This window comes from Anguilla rostrata, chromosome 7 (assembly GCF_018555375.3).
Source record: "Anguilla rostrata isolate EN2019 chromosome 7, ASM1855537v3, whole genome shotgun sequence".
NCBI lineage: Eukaryota > Metazoa > Chordata > Actinopteri > Anguilliformes > Anguillidae > Anguilla > Anguilla rostrata.
Window position 1 is genome coordinate 33,363,799 of NC_057939.1, and position 11,830 is coordinate 33,375,628.

The 11,830-nt window shown below is 42.0% G+C and overlaps 1 protein-coding gene and 1 pseudogene across 1 annotated transcript in view; both read right to left on the minus strand.

Annotated features, from left to right (window-relative positions):
• Positions 1-581, minus strand: part of LOC135258590 (uncharacterized) — a 614,972-nt gene extending 614,391 nt beyond the window's left edge. Inside the window, exon 1 of the mRNA XM_064342055.1 lies at positions 570-581. Within this exon, the coding sequence (XP_064198125.1) occupies positions 570-581 (12 nt within the window). The remainder of the gene's footprint in view (positions 1-569) is intronic.
• A 3,099-nt stretch (positions 582-3,680) lies between these two features.
• On the minus strand, positions 3,681-6,627 carry LOC135259567 (uncharacterized; annotated as a pseudogene).
• Positions 6,628-11,830: the final 5,203 nt, after the last annotated feature.

Below are 11,830 nucleotides of genomic sequence, written 5' to 3' on the forward strand. Positions count from 1 at the left end.
AACTAAGTCACCTACGAAACAGCTAACTAGTTACAACCCTAACCTTACAGTCAATTTAGAGATTAAATGGAGAATACGATTTCTCTCAGCATAATGACGGATTTAAAGAGTAAACGAACTCACCCATTATTGTCTTCAAATGGATCCATGTCAAAGAAAAGTAATGATTCATCCTCTTAAAGCTTTACCGTAGCGTGTTATTTATTTAGACATTGGCAGAGTACAGCATAAATTGCGTCTTTTGTGAATATTCAATGTTAGGAATTGCAGTGAGAAACTGCAGCTGTAGGTCGTTATGTTATGGTAGCAACGGAACGAAGCGGACTATATATGTATTAGGCTACCGTCATTGTTTCATTATACCAGCGTGTTTTCGCGCGTTTGCACAGAAACTCAGAACCTATCAATAAAATGGTTTAGCTATTTCTCAGCATAATGACAGATTCAAAGACTAAACGAACTCACCCGATACTGTCTTCAAATAATGTCTGGCACTGTCTTCCACTGCTTCCCGGACGTTCAGACCGTCCCCTCACTGATAAAAACTAGACCCTACGGTGTCAGATTACTTGCGTCGCCATGGATGTCGCTTGCCGTAAAGAAGTTTACTAGATGTTGTAACCGGTTTTTATTAATTTACAAATATTCCAATCCATTGATCAGCTTAGCAGAGAATGCACATTTCAGAGCGCCTCAGAGACAGAAGAATAATAATACATATTTCAAATAATAAATACGAAATAAAAAAACGAAACAAAAAACAAAATATCAACTCGCCATCCCTGCTTACCTGCGTGCTGCCCGCAGAGTAGCCTACCGTATTATTTATTTTGATATTGGCAGACTACAGCATAAATTGCATCTTTTGTTTATATTCAATAATAGTAATTCCAGCGAGAAACTGCAGCTGTAGACACAAGAAAGTTTGTTACATTACGGTAGCAAGGGAACGAACCAAAATATTTTGAGCAGTACTACTTACATAGCAATGATGAAATTTTATGTGTTCAGTAGATAGAGACTGAGACAGTAAAGCAATGATACAGTCCTTTCGGCTCCTGTTTTGCTCCAGAAAACGATGTCAGATAGACCTATCAGCAAACAAATGGCTTAGCTATGCCCAGAAGTCCTCAGTAATAATAGTATTTTCAAAGAAATTATGAAAAATCGTTAACAACGTTTCGTTAGGTGCAGCATCTTTTACTGCTACCCCAGAGTGAATGCGTAAGTGAATGCGATAAGAATTTTCGGTTACGCTGACCTATAAAACGTTATTCCAAAAGCAAAATCAGAAATGTTAGACATCATTAGAAAGCTTATAATCTCACATACTGACTAAATTCATTGTCAATCAAGCCAGACTGTTGCGATAAGAACATTTTCAGTTACGCTGACCTATAAAACGCTATTCCAAAAGCAAAATCAGATGTGTTATACATCGTTGGAAAGCTTATACTCTCACCAACTGAATAAATGAATTGTCAATCAAGCCAAACTGTACTAATAAGGGCGACAACGCCGTAAACAACAGATGTGGTATTACGCACAACTATTTTTGAAGGTAGCCTACCCAGGCATCACAAATGCCCGTACATTTCACAGATTTCCCAAGACGATATATGACCACTCTGTCTCAAAACGGACATCTCAACGCGTAAAACCTATGGTAAGGTTGTATATTTATTCAATATTTAGTGCCAGATGTTGACTGTAGAATGACATGGTATAATTTTTTAAAACTTTGTGTCTTATTTCGTTATTCAGTGAGCAGCGTTTTCACTGTTTTATTGGCATATCTTAGGGCTAATGTCAGGTTTCTTGTTGCTATGACGGAATACGATTTCTCAGCATAATGACGTATAATTAAAAGACTAAACGAACTAACCGATATTGTCTTCAAATGGATCCATGACAAAGAAAAGTAATTATTCATCCATTTCCTGTTTTATTGAATGCTGTTATTATTGAGGGTTTTATTAATTTACGAAATCATTGCTTTGAGTATGGAATCGGGGGGGGGGGGGGATTACTTAGTTGCGTCGCCATGGATGTCTTCTAGCCACTTGCCGTAAAGAAGTTTACTTGATGTCGTAACACTTTAGATTTACAGCTGCAGCGCTTCCGCACCCCAACTAAGAAAAAAGTCAAAATGCCGGGCAAACAATATGGCGGACATAAGTGGTCCCAATAGCAAAGTTGTGGAGCACATTCAGGTGCATAGGTTGATGAGGTTTTGTGTTGATCTGACTTCTGGTGTGGGAGTTATGCCCTTTTAAGCATGACCATTTGTTATAGCGTCGCCATCTGGCCGACATAGGTGATTTATAGTGCCTGAGTAGTGAGGGGCCATAGGAACCCACCTACCAAATTTGGTTGCTCTAGGACTTATGGTTGCTGAGCCTCATACACTTTTAGCAGAGAAAAATAAGAATAATAATCCTAACAAATACAATAGGGACCCCTAATAATAATAATAATGATAATAATAATAATAATCCTAACAGATACAGTAGGTTAACACCAGCTTCACTGCTTGGACCCCTAGTAATAATAATAGCTGCAAACAGCAATGAAAGGACCGTGTGCTACACAGCCTCCATGTGACCAATTCTGTTAGTTGCCCAGTTTGGATCGATTACTGTAATGATCCCCTGAAATTTTGGAAAAAAATTCTGCTTTAGTTTCAGAGTAATTGCTATTTAAAACAATTTTTGGTACTGTGCTGTGTGCCAAAGTGGCCAAATTTCACTAAAGTTGGTGTGTGCTACCAGGCCTCACGATAAAACGTGTACCAAGTTTGATGCCAATAGACAAAAGGGTGGCAGATATATGGCCACTCTTCTTTATGGTGCCTTTTGTTTGGTATTGTAAACACCTCACAGCTAGACCAATGAGGGTTTGTAGCTGGAGGGGAAGGTATCGCGTGTTCTCCCTTGGCTGGTGTGATTCAAAACCGGAGATGTTAGTTATTTTCCTCTGTTCGTAAGAACAGGGCACAATTATAATTAAGAATGCACTGGTTCCGTTGCCACGGGTTAGATATGAAGGCGCTGCTTCATATCCCGCTTAAAACTGGCCTGAAACGGATCAGTAGCATTCTGGTTACTCTCCGTTCGTAAACGGGGCTATGCTGTCATCAGAGATATATCCGATCTGTCGCCGGACTGTCAATATCCCAATGGGAGCATCAGAATATTCACAAATGCGTGGAACAACACATCAAATATATCCATGACCACAGCAAGAAAGCGTAACAGTTAATAGGTTTTACCCTCGTGATAATCTGACTCCATATTAATTAATAAGTTATGTTCCAAATTAGAATTTAGGCTTGATTTAGAATGGACCTCAGTTCGTCTGAAGTTCTACACCGAGGGTCAACGCAGTTTCACCCGGTACGCACCGTGGATGCGCCCGTAACGACAATTTAACTAGCTGTTTGCAGACGACACAGCGGTTGTGAGATTTCCCTCATGGGGAGTATAACCTAATTATGGTTCAGGGACTCCGAAAGGGCCAATATTGGTCATCCCAGGATCAACTTGGTTCTGCTGACGGTCCCGCCTTAACTGAAAACTTGGTGATCAAACAAGTCCAACGGGCAGTTCCCTAGTAATAATTGGGGGAAACCGACTTAGAGGGCTGTTACAAGAACGAAACATTGACCAAGACCACACAAATCAAGTCATTAACAGTTTTAATGTCAGGTAGGTTATACACTTAAAATAGTCAATTTGTAGTTACAGAATTTAGAAAATAGTCTAACAATCAAAGATAAAGATGAGCATACCTGACAGCAGTCTACACACAGAAAGAGTCTTGTGTGGGAAGTCTGATTGCAGACTCCCAGAGGGCCCTGTTCTTCTCCTATAAGAACCCAGCGCAGGCAGGTGGATGTCGCCACAAAAGGGTCATAAAACCATAAATTTACTTGGAGGGGGGAAGATTGGAATTTGGTTCAGACAGGATCAGACAGATGGATTTACCAGGAGGAGTGTCCAAAAAATACAGTTGACTTCCAAATTTATTAAAATAGATTTTCTCTAGGTTTGCTGGTTTTAAAACCTAAACCAGAGCATCACTCGCACAGAGACCATAAAAACCATACCAAATATGAATATTTGTTCTCGTGATTGTCATGAAAACTCTGAAAAACATGAAATAACTGTACAATCTTTTACATGAACCAACTGTCAACTCTCAATGTCTTTCCACAGTGTATCAAGATTGCATAGTGTAGTGTATCAATGTATTCGACCCAAATCGGGATTTATTTCCTAACAAAAAGTGTGCGTGAGTAAATTTCTCTCCTTATGAAGGTTGGGAGACAAGTTACCCAGTGACACCAGGTGAGAGCACTGTGACTGTCCCTCAACTGTCCTGAGCAATTTGCCCCATTTCCATCATGTGATTTTATTACTTGCCATCTGAAACCTCCAGGACGTTGGGATAATTTTAGAATTGCTTTCCCATAGAAAAGAGGTGTCACCTGTTAACTGTCGCAAAACCAGATGCCAAGGTCTTACGGGTCACTCTGTCCCGACAATATCAGACTCTGCATCTGGCGAATTGCTTTACGACAGTCAGAGAGGAAATTCCACTCTATGCCTGTTCCCGTGGGCCTTACAGTTCCCCTCTCTGGCCCCGTGGGACAAACAGAACGCTGTCCCAGGGGTCACTGAAAATGCCCAACTTTGACAGCAGTCCAGGTCCGGTGTTTATGGTCTCAAGCCCGGCCTCGCTGGCAACTGGAGGGGGCTGAGAACCAATGCAGCATGAGTGGAGGTGCGCAGAGAGTGTATCAGGTGTCGAAAATAACAGCATTGAACCAGGGTGATGGTAAAGATGACTGCGCTAGGGATGACGCACCCTCGGAACACCCAATCCCACCAGGTGTACGTGTCCTGGGCGGACCGGGTAGAGGAGCTGGCCAGGATCTCCGCCGTTCTTTTGGCCAGATTCACCTCCACCTAAGCCTGGTTGATGTGGTAATTGGTGTCACGGATGATCTGTTCTACCAAACTCATTAGGTCAGTCAGGGCCCGCGTTCCTTGTTCGTAGAATGTGTACTCCCACCACGGGGAGACTCGGCCTAGAATGTTGATCTGACCCATGGCCAAATCTTCCGTCACTTCCAAGCAGAAAGTGTGGTTTGCTGGACAGGTCAGACCTCCATACGAGAAAGAGTTCATCTCGCTGATGACGCACCATTGTGTGTGGGAAACCTGGATAGCGTCAGCGTGGCCATGCAAAGACTGCCCACTAATGAATTTGGTATCATTGGGAGAAAAAGGTTGTAAGGTGTTACAGGTACAGATGATATAGCTGGAGGTTTCATGACAACACATGCGAGTGGTGAATATGGTCTCTGTGCCCCTCATAGTGATATACCCGGTAAGGTGATCTAATTTTAGAATCTGATTCTTCACTACTATGCCGATAGAGCGTATGGTAGTGGAATTTGGGTACACCTGTTCTGGGTGAATTAAAGGAAAAGAAACAAAGAACCCAATACATTTTGTGTGGATGGTTATTGAAAATGATAGTATAAAAATAAAGAACAAAAAATAAAAAAACACCAAAATCATAAATTAAGACATATAAGACAAGTAGCGTTCGGAAACACACAATACCTACATGCATACCTACAAACATTTATTAAAAAGTTGAAAATTACTGGAATGGTAATTACTGTAAAATAGTTTAATTGAAGCAGACTGAAGAAATGTTGTCTAATACTATGTGTTAATGGTATAAGAGAAATTCATTATTGCACCAAGAAATTCATAGAATCACATAGGATAGTGTTTCTATTGTGTCCTATATGTGCGCTGTTTAGGATTGGATGTGTGCTGGTTTGTGTGCTCTTGTTAGATTAGATGACTGTGAAGTTCTTAATGGGATGGGTGGATCCCCTAATGTAACGAATTGGGTGTTGTAAAATTTGCTCTGGTGCTACACCAGGGGGCCTGTTTAAAGTTAGGAGTTGGCTAAATGAGCTGCTGACATGTTTCTGACCCCTTCAGAGATTTCCACCCAACTGGTCTGTCACTGATGCTTGAGGTGCTAACTTCTTGCCTGTATTTGTGCAACGAAGAGAAAATCTATGTAGGGTTACTGTCTGCATAATTTGGGGGTTAAACCACAACTGACAAAAAATAAAAAGATGAAAAAACAAAAAGAAAATCAGACACTGTCTTGGGAGTGTAGGTTTACTGCTCCTTAAATATTCAACAACTGACAGAGAAGGGGGGGAAACAGAACAAGACAGGCAGATGGGGAGAAGGGAGAAAGGAGGAGGAGGAACAGTAAATGAAAAGGAAGGAGGGAATTTAAGGAGAGGAAACTGTGAAAAACTAGAATAAAAGAGAGACCAGTAAGCCAGTCCTTGCCAAAAGATGACCCCTCTTTCAACATTTTAATGCTAAAAGACAAACTTTATGTAAACTTAGGAGTAATTGCTTCTTCTCCTTATTTATTTATTTATTTATTTGAGATATGTAGTTTGGAAGACTTCTTCCTTAAATAATTTTCATTGCAGGCAAAGATGATACTGGCCCTTATTAGTTGAGTTAAAGTTTGATGACATTATATTCATTTATGGCATTTGACTGGCTTATCAACGGTTTGCCAAAGATTCTAATATGTATATGTTGTGCTATGGTGAAATTCACACAAAAATACCATTCTAGTATCTAACATGCCTTAGCTAATTTAATTGGCACCCAAATAAGTCGGTTAGTGAATTCTAACAGTTTCTAAATGGCGTGCACAGGCATGCGTTAATAATTAATATATTATTAGTTAATATTATTAGTTTAAATACTCTGGTTTCATCCTTGTGCTGCTAAGACGCATAGAACAAAAACTCAGATGAAAACAATAGGGTACACCAGAATTCACTACACTTTTTTGAAAGCGAGCTTTCTAAAGAAAGGTGAATGGTGGCACACCTATGCCTATATAACTTAATTTAGCTCTAGGCTATTGATTATTTTATTTATAATAGGCCAAAGTCTATTTTTTGGTTGGTTGTAAGCCATGTTGGAATTTTACCTTCTACACTGGCTTATCTCAACTGTTTCATAAATCCTAACCTATTTATTTAATTAATAGTACACCACTGTTTACTGAGACAGATAACACAGGCCAAGGACCTTGGTTCCAGCACCTCAGAAATGCAGAAGTTCTGTGTCCTGATACCTTTTCACCAGTCTCAGAGGTCTTTAGACATGAGTCCCACATGTGGCAAATTCCAGACGGTCGCCACCCTTGTTGTAGCCTGCGGCTACACTTTCAGAGGGATGGAGACTTGCATTTGCCGTGGCACTCAGCGGTCCTGTGACATTACATCGGGCACGGTACTCAGAGGTTCAGTGACTACACTGGTACCGGCCTCGATCTCTGAGACTTAAAGTATGGTTTCCTCCGGACAGATACGAACAGTTTCAAAACTTGGTGCAGCTGCAGTCTGCACTGTCAGAGGTCTTGAGACGCGTGTACTGCCGCAGGGCCATACCTGGGTTTAAGGATCAGCACAGACTCTGCTTTCAGGGCTGGAACTTTGAAGCCGAGGTTATACACCTGATTCAGCATTCAGCAGTATTTTAATATTATTTAATATTATTCACTCTATGCCTGTTCCCGTGGGCCTTACAGTATATTGTTCAATGGAGTAACTATCTTTCAACAACACTTAAACTTAATCATCCAGAGGCGCAATACACAAAATTACAGATAGACTGGGCAATAGCTCTAAATGGGCTTTTGACTAAATCTGGCCACAAAATAAAAAAGGCCCTACATATTATTTTTTGGGATTCTTTTGCGCAGTGGTCCCCAAAACATTTGGTTGAAATATCTGCTTCCTTGCAGAGTAATTAGCATATAAAGATTTTTATAGCGCCTCCAATCCAACTGGTCCAATTTCATGTAACTTAAGTTGCTGCATACCCCTAAAGGTGCGGTCACTTCCTTTCAAACGCATGCGGAAGGCGGGAGGAAAGGGGAGTCAATAGTTAAACTTCTTATTCTAACATTTTTTTGTTATTATTTATTTAGCATTCGCAGCCACATAGTTTGCTATTTAGAGGTCCTTATAAAAGGACCAAATTTATATTTTCCAATTTTTTGGGGCAACGGTATGTTAATGGTTTCAGACCCTCTACAATGTTCAGGCAGCCAGTATTTGTAATGGTAACCAAAATGACTGCCTAACATTAACCAAAATGACAGTGTTTATTAGCTAGGGAGAAAAACTAGCTAGCTAGCTAGTTCAAAGTCAAGTTATCACAGGCCTACACTTAGTTACCTACAAAGCTGTGTTTCTGACATGTTACCTGTCCCTGAGACCCCAATTGCAGCACAGATGTGATGTATACCCCCACCAGCATACCTTGTTCAACTGCATTTTCCCAAAACAGATCATATTGCTTCCAGTGCGGTCTGTAATAATTACTGTATCTGATTATCTGTACGTTGTCATGTGGATAATAAATATTGTTTCCCTGAATTTCACTCACTGTCACACACCATATGGACACCAGAAGTCAAATAAGGCACTGAAGTATGTCAAACTTTATTATTGTGTAGACAGTTTCATTGTGCAGACCGTAATAAGTTTCCTTTAAGAATCAAATGTGCAATATTTCTTCTTCTTTTCTTTTCTGTCAGTTGAAACCTGCAAGAAAAAATAGCGTGGCCTCAGGGACACCTATATGAGAGACAGAAAGACAGAGAGAGAGTAAGAGAAGTGGAATGGAAGGAAGTCAAAGAAGAAAGTGGAAATATTTTGACATAATGCAGTTTATTGAGCTTTTTGTATCAGAGAGGCCCACAACTGGAAATTTCCAGCAAGTGGAACCAATTCCAGCAACTGGGTCCTCTTACTTGCTCATTATTGACAAAAACTGCCAGGTGAGGTCAGCCCGTTCAGGCAGCACAACAGCATCCAGCAGCCAGGCCAGCACAGCAAGGTCCAGCAGCCAGGCCAGCACAGCAGGGTCCAGCAGCCAGGGCAGCACAGCAGGGTCCAGCAGCCAGGGCAGCACAGCAAGGTCCAGCAGCCAGGCCAGCATGGCTGGGTCCAGCAGCCAGGCCAGCACAGCACAGCAGGGTCCAGCAGCCAGGCCAGCACATAGCAGGGTCCAGCAGCCAGGCCAGCACAGCAGGGTCCAGCAATCAGGCCCCCGTAGCAGGGTCCAGCAGCCAGGCCAGCACGGCAGGGTCCAGCACTCAGGCCCCCGTAGCAGGGTCCAGCAGCCAGGCCAGCATGGCAGGGTCCAGCACTCAGGCCCCCGTAGCAGGGTCCAGTAGCTAGGCCAGCATGGCATGGTCCAGCAGCCAGGCCACCGTAGCAGGGTCCAGCAGCCAGGCCAGCATGGCATGGTCCAGCAGCCAGGCCCCCGTAGCAGGGTCCAGCAGCCAGGCCAGCATGGCATGGTCCAGCAGCCAGGCCCCCGTAGCAGGGTCCAGAAGCCAGGCCGGCACGGCAGGGTCCAGCAGCCAAGGCACTGCACAAGGCTTTAGAGCAGGATCCAGTGCCCAAGCTGCTAAAACGTCTCAAAAGAAAATCAGGTGGTTATGATCAATTTGAATGTGAAATATTGTCTTATATCAAACAAAATAAAAAAGATGAGCTCAGTAGCTTCCTTGATTGCATTGGACCAGCTCTGCTGCGTCTTCCTGTGGAAAGTAGGAGCATGGAACAAATCAAGATATTGCAACTGTTGCATGAGGCTGAATATAGGTCCCAAATGCATGCTGAAGTAGACCATAACCACGAATAAAGGTAATACAATGGTGGATGGAATCAAGTTCAGTTGAAATTTAAGGATTTCAATACATTTTGTGTTACTATAATTATTAATTACAAAATGTTAATTTGCTTTAAAATGGATTATCTAAGATATTTTAATATTACTCTAAAGTGTTACTTTCTTGTAATAGTTTAGCACAATTTTCAGGAAATTTAACCAGAACCACAAAATGCATTTGTTTTGTCCTTAAAAATGTCACATTCTCTGGCAGTTTTTGTTAATCAACATTGTCTTCTTAGATGTCTGCTGTCGTTTTACAACAGACATAAAAAGTCATCATTTTTATGGCTTAAAGTTATATTGCCCATTCCTTGCCTTCTTGTTAACCTCCAGTCACCCCTAAAATGGGGGGTGGTGGTTGTGTGTGAGGTATAGCAAGTGAATAAAAGTGAATAAAAATTGAAATGGAATAATTGTTTTCTTCCATATATACTGGAGGCATCATACCTTTGTAGAGTAGTGTAGAGCTAGTTGACATCTTGGTTGCTGGCTATAGCTGGTAATATCCTCCATCACGCATTATAGAAACCTGATGCAAAAAGTAAACACCACCAGGATAAAGATATATATGTATATAAATTGTAATATGCAAGTAATCAAAGTTCAAAACAGTTTTTTTCCTCTATTTCATACCTACCTCATTCTAACAACTATTTAAGTGTCATAAGTTAGATTGTTGTTCTACATTCATGGTCACCCTAAATAAAGACAATGATGTGCATGCCCCTAACAATTTACTAAAGTTTACTACACACACACACACACACAGTCGAATAGACTCTTTCAGTGATATTGATGTGGCTCTGAAAAGAGCCCTTGTTTGAGGAGGCAGGTTGCCTCAAATGTGGTCATACTGTCAAGGAACAGCACCGCACGGTGAGGTGAAGTACTGTGTGTACAGCTTGCTCACAGCTAGGGCCTCCTGTGATGCAGAGTTGCTTCCTAGTTGCCCAGCTGGATTCAGTGCAGCACTTGAGGTGGCACAAGCATTGCATGAAGGAGAATCCCGAAGACCCCACCTGAGGAAATTGTGAAGAATGGCAGTGGCTTGCACGATCTTCTCAGCATTGCATGGGCTCAACTCCATCATTCTGTGGTAGATACGGAACTGAGCTGCCATGATGCCAAACGCATTCTCCACAGTCCTCCGGGCATGGGACAAGCGGAAGTTGAAGATCTGGTCAATGGGGCTTGCTGTTCCTGGGTAAGGACGCAGAAGATCTCGTCTCAGGGGAAAAGCCTCATCTCCAACAAACACAAATGGTGCTGGACCAAGATGTTCACCATTAGGGAGAGGCTCATCTTCAGGGAGGTCTAGCGTGCCATCACGGAGAGCTCTTCCAAAAGCAGAGGCAGACAGGGTGCCACCATCACTACTCCTGCCATAGGCACCAATGTCTACCATTCTGAAATGGTAGTTGGCATCCACCACCGCCAGAAGAACAATGGAGAACTGTCCCTTGTAATTGTAATACAGGGACCCAGAGTTGGCGGGAGCTTTGATGACAATGTGCTTGCCATCAATGGCCCCAAGGCAGTGTGGAAATGCCCAGCGCTGACTGAAGCCCTCAGCAATTGCTCTCCAATCCTCCTTCTGAGGCACAGGCATGCATTCTCCTACCAAACACTCCCAGATGGCTGTAGCCACAGATGGTACAATGCCAACGACAGTGGACTTGCCCACTCTGAAGCTTTTGGAGATTGTGTGGTAGGAGTCACCAGTTGATTTGAAAACTGATGCCCCATCAGAATTCCATGTCAATTAAATATTATTTACATTGGATAGTGCTTCAACATTTTTGTATTGTTTGCCATCATAAATGTCTTCAAAGTTTTCCTCAGATTTCTTCTGTCTATTGAAACGATATGTGAGAAGATCTGATAGATTGCTATTCTCAAACATGTCACGTAGTTGTGGCTTCATTGGAATTACAATTTAAAAATTCCCATTTTTGGATAGTTTGTCAGCCATTGTCTCTGTATGGCAAGAACTGCATGTAGCATTACAGTTG